The sequence below is a fragment of the Phytophthora ramorum genome (genome assembly GCF_020800215.1).
Source record: "Phytophthora ramorum isolate Pr-102 chromosome Unknown Phyram_PR-102_s0020, whole genome shotgun sequence".
Lineage (NCBI taxonomy): Eukaryota > Oomycota > Peronosporomycetes > Peronosporales > Peronosporaceae > Phytophthora > Phytophthora ramorum.
Genome location: NW_027150666.1, coordinates 277,195 through 291,790, shown reverse-complemented (window position 1 = coordinate 291,790; position 14,596 = coordinate 277,195). Strand labels below are relative to the sequence as shown.

Sequence of the window (14,596 nt, the reverse complement as noted above, 5' to 3'; positions counted from 1 at the left end):
TATTATATCATCCCTTCGTTCAGCCATCTCGGGCTATATTTTACTGTCCTTGTGACGCGAACATAAGCGATTTCAACAGGCGATTGTATAGCAGTCAGGAAAAATACAGCACGCTGCTTTTCCATAACGTTCAAGTACCTCTTTTCCACATTCGAACACTTCCCTCGCTTGTCCTGGCTTCTTCGATCGAAGTTCATTCCGACGCTTGAATTGAGCCGAGAGGCAATTCGAATGGTTACATGTAAAATAGATCCATACACAATGCAAGCCACTCGTTCGGACTGTGAATTTCCGCCTTCCTCATGATGAGCGATACAAAGTTTGTCCAATGCTCGTGCTCGGTGGAGACGCGTCCTCCGTCACCTCAGGTACCTCGGAAACACAACTGGTGAGGCTGCGCTCCGTGTACCGCGAAGACGTGATCGTCGAGTACGTGGCCAAAGCTAGAGATCGGAAATTCTGTCGACATCACCCCAGAATCCTCCAAAGTGCAACTCAAAACGAGACCGAGTTAGTGATAGGAGCTCATGGTCGAGTTCTAGTGTGGTTTTAATACCTACCAGAGCCTTTTGTATTAGTATTTATTGCGGTCATGGCGGCTACGCCCGAGGCACGTCCTCTATAGACCCTTAATTAATCGCTTGACATCACAATTTCTAGCGATTGCAATAGCGATTTCAACAAATGTAAAAAGACACATGCTGATGTACTAGTAATATGTATCGCTGGATTGGAAATCAGCACTCCAGTTTTTTAACTTCAGATCTACTCCAACTTGATGATCAGCTTGCCGATGTTCTTGCGCGCGTACATGAAGTCGATGGCCTCTGGGATGCTCTCCAGTCCGCGGAACTCCGTGGGGTCCACGCCCGGGTTCAGCTTGCCCTCCGCCATGAGTTTCAGCAGACGCTCAATGTGCGCCGGGATGAACTTGGCGTGGTTCTGCAGCAGGAAGCCGCGCACACTCGCCGACTTCATCAGCAGTGTCGGGTTAAGCTGGTTCACCAGCATCGGCTCCGCCGACTTATCGCCGTGGTAGCCGGAGATATATCCGAACACGATCACGCGCGCGTGGACGGCTAAATTCCCGGTCACCGCCTTGAACATGTCACCGCCCACGGTCTCGAACACGAGGTCCACGCCGCTCGGGTACTCCTTCTTCAGCACAGCATCCACGTCCTCCTTCGTGTAGTTGATCACGCGGTCGCAGCCGAGCTTCTTCAGGTGCTCCACCTTGGCGTCGGAGCTACACGTGCCGATCACGTGGTTGCCCGCGAGCTTGGCCAACTGCACGACGAACTGGCCGGTGCCTCCCGCCGCAGCCGACACGAACACGGTCTCGTTGCTCTTCATCTCGCCGATCTGCTCCAGTGCAACGGAGGCCGAGATGCCGCCCACCGTCATGGTCAGCACGGCCGGTGACAGCTCCGGGGTCTTGATCAGGTTGGCCGAGGGCACCTCCAAGTACTCGGTGAAGGCTCCGAACTTCTGGTAGGCGACCGCGTCTCCCACTTTGACGTTGGTGACGCCCTCGCCGATGGCCGACACGATGCCGGCAGCCTCCAGACCGCAGCCGAACGGAGGCGGGAGAGCTCCAGTGTAGGCGCCAGCAGTCAAGTTGATGTCCGTGGCGTTGATGCCCAATAGCTGGTTCTTGACCACCACATTGCCGGCCGCGGGCGTTGGGACGTCAGCCACGTCGACGATTTTGGTGGCGACACGGAAGTCCTTGGACTTGGTGTGCACTTGGACGGTCTTGAAGGACGGCATGGCGACAATGCAGGACTGGACTTGAGCTCGTGGTCTGCGGTTCAGGAATGACATCCGACGAGGGGCTGGGAGATGGGAGGACATGGATACATTTGGTGTCGAAAAAGTGTTGATGAAACAAAAGCGAGGAGTGACTTGGACATTGTATGGGGATGAAACAGCTGGGTTTGTGATTTGTTAATCGTGCTCACTACGTCAACGGACGAGTGATCAAACTTTGATTCAAAGCGGCCAAGTCGAATTGTCGAGAGCGGCATCATTAGCACGGGCGTGGTTGCACTGCAGACATTTCCCACAGAAATCGCATGCTTGAAGGCGTTCCTGTGCGTCTATTTTGCTTCCTGGTAGGGCATAGCGCTTGTCGTTTGCCGGCCTGGCAAGCCACAGGGCAATATCTTCCGCGACGAAATGCCTTGGACACCAGGTCATAAGTTTCACTGGGCGGTGCCCGCTTCATCGGCCAGAGCCTTTGACTGGCCCAGAGGACGCAACGCACCATTACACAAACTGTAATGAAAGTTCCGACAATAAGCTTTCTGAGAACAACTGAAGCTAAGGTTATAGTGCCTTCAAACGGCTGTGGCACTGTTGTGTTTGGAGATTTCATTTTTTATTTGTTATTCCCATGGCCACGAATTAAACATGTCCATTCACTCGACGTCGGTCGTTTAGCGTATAATTTAGCACACACCAGCGCATGGTGCAGCTCTAAGTGTTACTGGTAGATTAGGATGTACCTCGCTAGATTTTGGCAAATGGTGGTCGAACAAAGTGTCAGCCCAGTGCAGGGGCATAATGGTTTCGATACATAGGCTTTGAGATGATTCAATGTTAAGCATATTTCCATCGTCGCACTCGTTCTCAGATGGCGCACGATTTTTCATGGTGAGCTATCGGCGCTCGTTTGTCTCGGCGTAAGACAAAGCTAGACTGCTTTCACATACAAGGACGATCTACAGAATGCAATGGGGAAGCGAGGAAGACGTGTAGCTCATTTGGGAACTTACTCCCAGCTACTCAAGCAACCTTCTCCCCCCAGCTCCCAGCACCACAAACAATGTTTGCAGTTTTTCGACGAGGCCAAGCGTCCGGAAGGAGCTCTTACCTCAGCTCCACCAAGTTTCCGCCCAACGATGCCTACGGAGAGTTGGTACTCTCACCTCCGGCTTCTTATGAAGAAGGTCGACCCAGCAACGACGGTGCGTTGCGCGATGGAGGAGCTCCCAGACTTCTTTCCGGCGAGTCATGCGGTCTGCTTGCGCAGTACGCAGCGGTGGGGCTCATGATGGGGGCGCTACCCAGTACAATCACACCGTTTCTCAGCTACTACCTGAACATGGAGGGCCAAACGACGACTTCGGCGCGCGCGTTGCTTGGAATCCCGTGGTCCGTCAAGGTTTTCATCGGAATCGCATCGGATTGCTTCCCCATCTGCGGCTTCCGACGTCGGCCATTCATGATCATCGGCTGGAGTCTCTGTGCGATCTGTCTTGTCGCCATGGCGATTCTACCGATGGAGAAACCTTACTTTCCTGAGGCTTCGTGGCGAGGATTGAAGCCCAGCGAGTACACCGCGAAGGAGGCATCTGCCATCAACTACCATGCGCCTGCCACGGGAGGCAAGTACGTCGTGCTGATGATGTTCGCGACGCTCGGCTACGTAATCGCGGACGTGGCAGCGGATGGCGTCGTCGTCGAGCACGCCCAACGCGAGCCTATCGCTATCCGGGGACGGACACAGACTGCAATCTACACTGTGCGAAGCATTTTCAGCATCCTTGGGAGTATCCTGGTGGGCGTTGGTCTGAGCTCACCGTCCTACGGCGGAGATTTCGACTTCGGCATCAATTTTCCCATATGCATGATTATTTTGGCAGTATGCTGCGTCCCGGTGGTTCCAATGACCTGGTACTTCGTATCTGAGGAGCGGGTGAAGGCTCCGAAACTGCGCAAGTACATGGATACCTTGTGGGGAGTGCTGCAGAGTCGTGCGGTCTACCAAGTCATTGGGTATAGTTTCTTTTCGGGTGTATTTGGAGGCATCGGCTACGTGGCTTCGGACCCGGTCACGATGTACTGGGCTCGGGCGACGAGTTTCAACATCTCGGTTGCCCAGATCATCGGCTCGGGCGTGACGGCTGCTACGCTAGCATTTATGGGGCGCTACGGTCTCGACTGGGACTGGCGTCGCGTTATCGTCGTCACTACAATTGCTGTGGTCGCACTTGATTCCGTGTGCACAATGCTCACGACCTGGGATGTCGTGCGCAGCCAATGGTTTTGGCTTGGACTGCCAGTCGTGGAGACCATCCCATCGAGCGTCAACTTTATCGTCTCAAGCTTCGTGGTTGTGGAACTGGCTGACAAGGGCAACGAAGCTGCTATCTACGGCCTGCTAACTACGGTGGGTAACCTCAGCAACCCATTCTCGGCAACTCTCACCAAGACTATTGACGAGCCGTTCGCCGTTAACAACCGAGATATCCTGAACGACTCACACACCACTCGTCGTGACGTCACGATCGTCGTTCTCATTTCGTACACGAGCAAACTGGTCTCGCTGCTGTTTCTCGTGCTGCTGCCTCGGCAGAAGACCCAGACGCAGGATCTAAAGCGCAGTGGCCAACGGAGCACGCTGCTGGGCGGTATCACCATCGCGTACTGCATGTTCGCGTTGACCTGGTCGCTACTAATCAATTTGCTGGGCATTTTTGAGAGCACGAGATGCCTCAAAATTGTAGGCGGCTGCTAAGGTGAGGAGTACCAGACATTTGTTAGGCAGAATTGAGAGCAAACAGTCTAACACCACACAGAAATCCACTCAATTGGCCCTATCGTCTCAAGGCGGCTGGACATTGTACTTCGCCTACCATCGGCGGGTTGATTAAACCAAGTTCTATTTGACCTACTTGAGCAAATTGAACTTCGCTCATGTACCGCTAGCCGGACATCTTTGTCGTATTCGCTGGTCGAACTTGACTATGGTTGTCTCAAATCGAAAATCCAACCCTTCGTTAGTAATTCTGAGCCACTTGTGCTATTCCCTGTTGAAGTTCGCCATGCTACGGCGACATTTTGAGGCCTTAATCGCTTGCTGTCATGTACTGTATCACATTATACAAGTGGGCAGTGTCGTGTAGCAATCAGCTCGGGCATGCGAAGCAGGTGCCTTCTCCATCGTTGTGCTGACAATGCAGCTGTGGGTGACAGTGAATGAGTGGTGCATAAGCTGTCGCAATTTCACAAGACAGGGACTGCAGTCTGGCTCGACGGTGGTGGAATACATGTAGAAAACTTGGTCCTACCTTGGTGAGGTTCTCGCAATTTGCTTCTGCGATGGATGACGCCGTAATGTTGAGGTGGACCTGCGGTCTGCTTGCTTTAACATTAAGAAGCGGTTGCACTCTTACTGGTGGTCGTCGTTCACCGAAGCTGCAAACGTGCGCGTACTTCAAGGGTTCCTCGGGATCATCTAAAGAGCGAATCCCTCTTCGCTCCAGAGAGCGTAGACTCTGCGGTAATGCTGTGCGTATTGGACTACATGTAGCGTGAGCAAGCGAGGATTGCTACTGTCGTGGCGACGACTCGTAGCCTACGTGAGGCTCAATTGGCGTTGGTTGGCGCTGTCGGAAGCCGGCATAAAGGACATGCAGGCCTCTCAGCTGTTGCATCGCTGGGTGGCGTAATACATGGTAAGCGCGCGCAAGAATCGCCAAATATCGCGTCTGGAGGCCGGTTGCTGCGCAGCTCGGCGAAAACCAGTTCTTTCGTCTCACCAAGCAGACACGCGTGTTTTTCTACTTCTGGCTATTGCCCAGGACTAGGTGACGATCCAAATTCACGGATTCTAAATGACCGACATCGGAAAAGCTCCAGATTTCGCTGACTTGCTTCCGGTGTAGCACCATTTTTCGCAAGGTGCCTCGGATCGATGGTTGTATAACAGAAGACTTTGGCTGAGCATCACTGTCGAAATTGCATCCTGGTCAATAATCGTTCTGCTTGGGTGTGCAGGTGTCGATTAGACGAAAACTTCAGAATTGAAGTTGAGATGTGTGGCCCGTCAACAGACCTCGTCAACTTGTCAGCACCAATAACAACCAGCGCCCCTACTTGTACCGCCATCCACGCACCAAACCAAATCGCACGTGCGCCCAGCAGCCACAGCCAGCGTAAATCCAAGCTCGCCTCCTCTATCGCCTTCGACATGTCGCTTCGGCGGCTGTGCTTCGGAGCGAAACTACAACAACAGAGACGGGGGATTGGCCAAGATCGCCTCTCCAGCAATCGACTCTTCATCTCTCGAGCAGGAACATAGCCTTCGTATCAAAAGACTCCCCAGCTTCTGCTCATTCTTCATTTTGACGAATTCGTGCAAGCCACAATCAAATCTGCGTCGGACAAAGAGCAAGTCAAGATGCCCCCGCAAACCGTGACAGATGAGATGTACTCGGAGGTTGTCTCTCCTCTGGCTGCCGGCCCGACCGCCTTCGACAAGGCCAACAAGGAAGCCGAGCGCAGCATCAAGCCCAACGTCATCCTGTACACCAGTGTGCTGGTCGCTCTGCTCCAGCCGTTCCAGAGCGGTTGGTCGACGTCGCAGACCAACCTTACCCAGTACAACGACACGGACCAGTGTAATGCTCGCCCCGTGGTGGAAGATACGTGCCTCATGTTCCCGGGACACACGAAGTTGGAGTGGACGTTCGCCGTGAACGCGTGGATTTTCGGTGGTATGATCGGCAGTCTGTTCTGCGGACACTTCAGCGATATGTGGGGCCGCAAGAAGCTGCTGTTTGTGAATTGCGCCTTCATCATTGTTGGCGCCATCGTCCAGGCGGCCGTGTCCAACATTTGGGCGTTCGCCGCGGGCCGCGTCATCGCTGGTATCGCCTCGGGTGTCGCTACTGGCACGTTAGGATCATACATCAATGAGTTGTCGCCGCCTCACCTCCGCAATATTCTGGGTCTGGGTCTGCAGATCTCCGTGACCATGGGTATCGTGCTGCCGGCAATTGCCTTCTTCTTCGCTAACACGAGCAGTGGCTGGCGGTACCTCGCGGGCTTCCCGGTCATTCTCGCTGGCATCTTCCTGCTGCTGGCCCCCAAGATGTGCGTTGAGAGTCCTGCCTGGCTGCTCATGAAGAACCGCCGCGCGGAGGCGAAGGAGGTCATTGCTCGCCTGTACGGCGAGGAGAACATCCAAATCGCGCTCAACTGGCTCGAGCCTTCCAGCAAAGCGAACCAGTCCGAGCTGGGCGAGGTTAACACCGAGTCCCAATTGAAGGAGTCGCTGTTCTCGCCTCGATACCGTATGCAGCTGGCCGCTGCTATTTTGCTGTCGTGTGCCCAACAGCTTTCCGGTATCAACGCCGTGTTCTACTACTCCAGTAGCATCTTCGCTGACGCTGGTATTTCGGACTCGCGTATCGGAACGCTGATCATCGACTTCATCAATATTTTCCCTGGTTTCGGGGCTGGCGCTCTGGCTGTCCGCTTCGGTAACCGCCAAATGATCCTCTGGGGCATTGCGAGCATGTGCATCATGGCTGTGTGCATGACCATCGCCTTCTTGGTGAATGTATCGGCACTCTCCATTGTCTTCACTGCTCTGTACGTCGTCGCGTTCGGCGCTACGATCGGTCCGCTGGTGTGGGTCGTCACTGCCGATTTGTTCCCGGACTCCATTCGTGCCAGCGGCTCGTCCTTTTGCATCGGAATCAACTGGCTGTGCAACCTGATTGTCGGTGTGGCATACCCTTACATTTCGGACGCTCTGGACGACTACGCGTATCTGCCGTTCGTGGTGCTTCTAGTTGTCTTCTACCTGCTGGCGCTGAAGCTGGTGCCGGAGACCTCCGGTAAGAGCAGCGAGGAGATTCAGGCAGAGTTTGACTCGCGTCAAACCAACTAGATGCAAGACTTCCTGCAGCAAACAAGGCTCTATTAGCCTACCCGACGCATATAATGAAAACATAAAAAGCTGCTTGTGCTATCCAGTTGTAGACGACTTTGCCTGGGTTAGCACAAGTCGACCGTTCTCGTGGGTGTCGTCACGAAATTAGCACCAGTAATCTCTGAGCAGTAGTAGATTGGGAGGCTTGAACGACATTGCGTTGTCACCATTTGTGCTTGCGTGGGTTGTAGTAGCGATCCTTGTACCATTCAGCCACCTCAGGGTGGCCATTGCCGCATCCGATAAAGAAGATTGAGTCGTTATGACAGACATGCGTTTTGTTGTTCATGAACTCCAGCACAGCGATGTGGCCATAGCGGGCTGCACGAGTGGCAAAGTTTGCGCACAGACTCTGGCTCAAGTGAAGATAGAGCCACTTCACAGCCTCAGCGCGTCCGAGGGTCACCGCGTGGCTAATCGCAGCCTCGGACCACTCCAGGGAGAAATTTGCGTCCAAGAGTCTCATCACTTTGACATGACCGCCTGTAGCGGCCGTACTCATTGCTGTCTTTGTGGCCCCTCTTTACGATGCTGAATGAGCCATTTGCCCATTTCGAAATGGCCATGTTTCGCTGCTGAATCCATCGCCTTTTTCGAGCACCCTTCGCGTCTATTTGCATGCAGCCACTCGACCACTTCCAAGAGGTTGTTCGCAGCTGCTCCATCCATCGCCTTCTTGGTACAGCCTTCGCGTCGATGTTCATGCAGGAACTTCACGACCTCTAGATTGCCACGCATGGCCGCTTGGTTCATTGCATCCTTGGACCAACTTCCTTTTCCACCAAGAAGCAGCCATTTCAGTATCTTCAGGTCGTCATACCAGGCACTAACGATATTTCCAGGGAGATCTAGACCTAGTTCCTCATTCAGCCACCAGACGACACTCCTGTACTTTGTGTCCTTCATTGCTGCCGGAGTGCACCCTTCACGACGGTTAGCATTCAACCATTTCAGCGTGTCGAGGGAACCATTCCGTGCCGCAGAGTCCATTGCTTTAGTTGTGCATCCTTCCGATCTGTTCTCCAGGTACCCGTTCGCCGCTGCTGAGTCCATCGCGCTAGTAGTGCAGCCCTCTTGTCAGTTGGCATGCAGAAAACTCACAAGCTCTAAATCCCCACACCCCGCTGCGATATCCATCGTGCCCGATGTGAACAACTCTGGAGAGTTCGCGTGCAACCACTGCACCATTTCTAAATGACCTGCTCGAACTGCACAGACCAGAATGGGGCGGGAGAATGTGCACAGCTTCATCTCGTGAACCCACTTCATCGTTTTGAGAGATCCCATGGACTGAAGCTGCCCAAAGCAAGCGTCAACGACGGCTTGTGCTCGTACAAAAGTTTTGCAGTTGCGAGATGTCCTGCCGCGACAGCTCCATTGACAGCATCGCGTAAGGTACTTTCGCTCCAGGCCGTGTGCTTCATCAGCCACTGATTATGTCCAGGTGACCGCCTTGAGCAGCATATTCCAGACTGCTTAGAGTATTCGGAAAGAGCTTCACCACCCAGCGCACCACGTCGACTCGACCTTTGATTGAGGCGTTCTTGAATATCGTTTGGTCGCTCCAGCGGAACTTCTTGACCGACAAAGGTCTGACTGTATGCAGCCATCGCAGCACCGACAGCTCCACCTCTTCAGTCACGTAATTGAATCGACGAATTCAGGGGTATCGCGCGTACAACTCTTTCATCGCCTCCAGTTCCCCTCTTCCAGGGTCATCTTGCGGATAACTAGGTACATTGCGTGGCGGTACCCGCGCAACCTCTCGTGGTAAACCATATTCAAGCTCTCATCCATGACCTGCAGCACTTGGGTAAACAAGTGCATCTCTCCTCTTTCCAACACATCAGTCAGCGCATACGGAGAGATATTCTCAGTGAACGCCTGGATGAGCAGTACCGCATGCGGCAGGGCCTCGACACGGGACACACCGCACGGACACTCGCAAGGACAAACGCGTTTTTTTTGTATTCTCCATCGCCACGAAGATTGATGTCTGTGAACATCGACTTGGGAACGCTGCATCGCTTTCTGTCGGCAGACGACAGTCAGGCAGTTGCCCCTTCACTACAGAATGGCTACACAAATCATGCCATATGACAGGTTTGAAGCGCCTCCCGACTTATCACGTTCACCTTCCCATCTTACTGTAACACGATATGCGAACTATATCGTACTTAGCCGCGAAGATCGATGTTGAACGGGTGCGTTGCAGCACTTCACTTCTAGACCGGCTCCTCTGGACGGCTACGCAATCCACTCTAAGCACCTCTCGTCCCTCCCCATGACATCGACCCCCGAAGAGCAAGTGGCGTATCTGCGCTCACTGCCGTCCGTGCGCGACGGCTGCCACCGCGTGCTGGCGCTCGCTAAGCAGGACAAGCTACCGCACTTCTCGGTGGTCGAGAATAAGATCCCGGCGCTGGCGGACTACGTTATCACCGTCATTCGTCAGTCGTATCCGCCACCCAACGAGGCCAACGTCCCTTTCCACTCGCGCTGGCGCCACTTCGAGACGGGTAACCCGCATCGCGTGGACACGATGACGTCAACCTGGCGCTGCGAGAAGCTGGAGAAGGCTCGGCGGCTGCTGGACTTGGCTCTCGTGAGCGTCCTCTTGGACGCCGGTGCTGGACCCACGTGGACCTACAAAGAGCCGGGAACGGAAGACGTCTACAGCCGCAGTGAAGGCCTGGGCATCGCCAGCTTCCACATGTTTCTACAAGGAAACTTCTCGGCCGATGAGGACCCGCATCGAGTGGACGCTCAGGCGCTGGCCGATTTACCTGACGATGCAATTGCCAACGCTTTTCAAGTGGTAAGGGGGCGAAGTTGAAGTTTGAAGTTTTGGGAGCTTGGTTCCAATTTTTGGGTTTTTCATTTTTTGGGGTTTGTAGAGTGATGCGAACCCGTTGGTGGGTTGCGCTGGGCGGACGGATCTGCTCAAGGTGACTTGTTTTATTGTTTAATGTCATTATGAGATGGAACTGATGATTTTGTGGTTGGCAGCGGCTGGGGAAGAGTATTTCCAAGTACCCGGAGTTCTTCACCGGGGCGGACGGATCCATTCGACCGGGGAATATGGTGGACTACCTGACGAAGCGCCAGAATGCGAGTGGAGAAGTGTCCATCACGGAGCTGTGGAAAGTGGTGCTCTACGGACTGCAAGACATTTGGCCGGAGAGCCGAACGCGCATTGGCGGACAGAATATGGGCGACGTGTGGGAACTTTCGTACGTGTGGAGCTGTTTGTAGAAATGTGACGAAGTGCTTACGTTTATTTGTGGTCTTGCTAGATACTTGCCGGAGCACGAGAAGGCGGGCAAGTTTGTGAGCTTCCACAAGCTCTCGCAGTGGTTGACGTACTCGCTGATGGAGCCGCTTCAGGATGCAGGATTCAAGATCACGGATCTAAAGCTGATGACAGGTACGAGGACAAGTTATTTTTCTGGGTTTAGAGCGATGTTGAACCATGTTACCTGTGCGCTAGGCCTTCCTGAGTATCGCAACGGAGGCCTTTTGGTGGACTTTGGTGTGCTTGTGCCCAAGTCTGCGAATATCCTGACGGACGAATTTGACCCGAGCACGGAAGTGATTATTGAGTGGCGAGCGCTCACTGTGGCCATTTTGGATGAGCTGCACAAAGTCATTCTTGAACGTCTGGGGTTTACTGCCGAGTTTTTCCCACTCGTCAAGGTATGATCATTCGCTCTGAGCTGTTTCGGCTGCAATGCAGATAATAACTCGTATTTCCCTTTATCGCAGATGCTTGAAGGAGGGAGCTGGAAAGCTGGGCGTGTCATTGCAAAGGAAAAGCGTGCCGACGGTGGCCCGCCCGTCAAGATTAAAAGTGACGGCACTGTCTTTTAATCTTGAGCGGCGAGAAGCATTTAGTAATCTCTTCCAGACGACCACTCGATTCGTAATGCAACTCAAATTTCCAACACGATAGCTGTGCTGTTTATCTAACGGTACTTCTGGACAAGTAGCGTGTCTAATCTGCGTAGTGATACTAACATACTCGACACTGCATTTCCATTTTGATCTTGGGCCAAGATATGAATGGTTTGAAAAGAACGAGCAATAAATGATTCGGTTGGCTGCAAAAGTATCGCACGAAATATTGGACCTCATTTTCTACGCGCCACTGGCGGTTCGCCAGTCGCATTACTTGGCAACAACAGAGTTTCAACGCAGCTCAGTGCCATTATATCATACTGACTACTCCTCCCTCTGCAGGCCGAGTACAATGCACCCATTCCAAGCCCATTCCCATTGTCTTGCGTCCTGGTAGTTTCATTGAAGCCCACACATCTCGATATGGGAGTGCTCCTCCACGCGCGAGCTCCACAATTTCTTTTGCAGATAGCACTCCTTGCCAGACACGGAATTCGTCAACTAGACCTCGAAAGTCATAGGCTCCAGAGTAATCTCGATAAGGAAAGTCGCCATCTCCAGCGACAACATGACCCGTCCCGATCTGCTGGTACGTCATCCGACACCACTCACGGCGTCTTTCTCCTGTATCGGAAAACACCTCCACGCCGCCGAGGTACACAACCTGGTTTTGTTTATCCTTATCATAGGTCAGCGCAAGGTGGTGCCAACGATTTGGCGCTAGACCAGCTGCTACCATTGTTCTGCCCTCAAGGAGCGAGCAGTACAAATTGTACTTGGAGTCAACAACGACAGGCTGCCATCGATCGGCTCCAGGATCGTCACCGTCCAGACCGTAAATAACACCTCCAGCACACCTTCCATTATATCGCGTCGTAGTTCCTGCCCTGGTGTCCGGAAACAAGCAAAACCACACATCAAAGCTGACGCTGGTGTTTCCAGAAAAATAAGCCATGGGTCTCTGCTCTCTCGACTCCGTAGACACGTTATGCTCCAAGTACGCGTATGGACCTCGTTGGCGTCGATAGAGGAACTGTTCGGACCCCATACCGCGAAATAGTACTGATCGTTCTTGCATATATTTTTTCTTCCACTGCTGCCCCAGTTCTCGTTGGAAGACCGATCGCATCCGTTGCCTGAGTCGGTTCGCGGAGCCTTTCAAATCTTTCATCCACGGTGGCCCCTCGGTCTCTGTGGCTTCTCCGTGAAGCCGCTTTTGCCAGAACGTGGCGTCTGAAAGCCACAGAAACCACTCGTGAGTCGTATGAGAGAGATTGAAGGCTTCGAAACCAGTTAAGAAGGAGACGGCGGCCTCCACCACATCCACAGGCAGCAACTCCGGTCTCATGTCAAAAAAACTGATTTGCAGAATGATGAAAGGTCTCAGGTTGCCAATGTGAATTGCAATTGTGCCGTCAGCCCCAAGATCCCAAGGGCTAGATGCTCTAATATAGGGCATATATGTAGAAATGTACGCACGTCTTACTTCTTGCCTATTTCGCGACAAATTTCGGTGACAAAATCGTCGTTGACGCGAGGATCGATGATTAACAAATTAATTTTGTGTTTTACAATAAGCTTTTGTACTGTATATTCTACTGTTTTGCGTACTCATTGATTATTAGAGGTAATTCTGAAATTACTTCATATTATTATCATATAACTAAGGTATCGAAGTAACAAGGATATCCATACACAAATGTTTACAGGTCGGTTTCTCTTTCTCCACTGAGTATGGTCTCCTCATTCTAGAACCCGCACACCGTGTCTAACGACTTTCGTGTTGCATTGTCGAAGTTCCGGAGGTGTCGACGCCCGCTGCTGGGAAAGTTGTGGTTCGAAACCACTTCCTGGGCATCAACGCCACGGACATCAACTTGACTGCTGGCGCCTACACTGGAGCTCTCCCGCCTCCGTTCGGCTGCGGTCTGGAGGCTGCCGGCATCGTGTCGGCCATCGGCGAGGGCGTCACCAACGTCAAAGTGGGAGACGCGGTCGCCTACCAGAAGTTCGGAGCCTTCACCGAGTACTTGGAGGTGCCCTCGGCCAACCTGATCAAGACCCCGGAGCTGTCACCGGCCGTGCTGACCATGACGGTGGGCGGCATCTCGGCCTCCGTTGCACTGGAGCAGATCGGCGAGATGAAGAGCAACGAGACCGTGTTCGTGTCGGCTGCGGCGGGAGGCACCGGCCAGTTCGTCGTGCAGTTGGCCAAGCTCGCGGGCAACCACGTGATCGGCACGTGTAGCTCCGACGCCAAGGTGGAGCACCTGAAGAAGCTCGGCTGCGACCGCGTGATCAACTACACGAAGGAGGACGTGGATGCTGTGCTGAAGAAGGAGTACTCGAGCGGCGTGGACCTCGTGTTCGAGACCGTGGGCGGTGACATGTTCAAGGCGGTGACCGGGAATTTAGCCGTCCACGCGCGCGTGATCGTGTTCGGATATATCTCCGGCTACCACGGCGATAAGTCGGCGGAGCCGATGCTGGTGAACCAACTTAACCCGACGCTGCTGATGAAGTCGGCGAGTGTGCGCGGCTTCCTGCTGCAGAACCACGCCAAGTTCATCCCGGCGCACATTGAGCGTCTGCTGAAACTCATGGCGGAGGGCAAGCTGAACCCGGGCGTGGACCCCACGGAGTTCCGCGGACTGGAGAGAATGCGTTCGTGTTCGTCGCCGCGTTGGCTTCGTCCGGTATTACCATTGTTAAAGTGAATAAACGTCTTTTGCTTTCTTAATTGACGTAATTGAGAGTTATACCGCTATCCTATTGCTACCTTACAGACGTGCTCAGTTCGAAGCAAAAGCGGAAGTGAGGACAACCGTCCTCGCTTCCTGACCTGCTTCCATTCCTCATCGCACAGATATTTGCCTCGATCAAAGAGGAGGCAGGAACCAATCTCCTGTTGGCTCATTTACCAATCATATGATCGGAGTACCGTAGACTATACTCGACACTTGACTTACAGTA

General features: G+C 53.3%; 3 protein-coding genes across 3 annotated transcripts; 2 read left to right on the top strand and 1 right to left on the bottom strand.

Annotated features, from left to right (window-relative positions):
- Positions 1-765: 765 nt before the first annotated feature.
- Positions 766-1,770, bottom strand: KRP23_14132 (Prostaglandin reductase-3; the record flags this gene model as incomplete). Its single annotated transcript, XM_067884927.1, has 1 exon — positions 766-1,770. The coding sequence occupies one exon, from the start codon at positions 1,768-1,770 to the stop codon at positions 766-768; it is 1,005 nt and encodes a 334-aa protein (XP_067737686.1).
- Positions 1,771-10,010: 8,240 nt separating this feature from the next.
- Positions 10,011-11,596, top strand: KRP23_14131 (Uracil catabolism protein 4; the record flags this gene model as incomplete). The annotated part of the gene is made up of 6 exons (XM_067884926.1): positions 10,011-10,544; positions 10,624-10,674; positions 10,736-10,959; positions 11,023-11,153; positions 11,217-11,422; positions 11,492-11,596. 6 exons carry the CDS (start codon positions 10,011-10,013, stop codon positions 11,594-11,596), a joined length of 1,251 nt encoding a protein of 416 aa, XP_067737685.1.
- A 1,726-nt stretch (positions 11,597-13,322) lies between these two features.
- On the top strand, positions 13,323-14,340 carry KRP23_14130 (Prostaglandin reductase-3; the record flags this gene model as incomplete). Its single annotated transcript, XM_067884923.1, has 2 exons — positions 13,323-13,332; positions 13,421-14,340. 2 exons carry the CDS (start codon positions 13,323-13,325, stop codon positions 14,338-14,340), a joined length of 930 nt encoding a protein of 309 aa, XP_067737684.1.
- Positions 14,341-14,596: the final 256 nt, after the last annotated feature.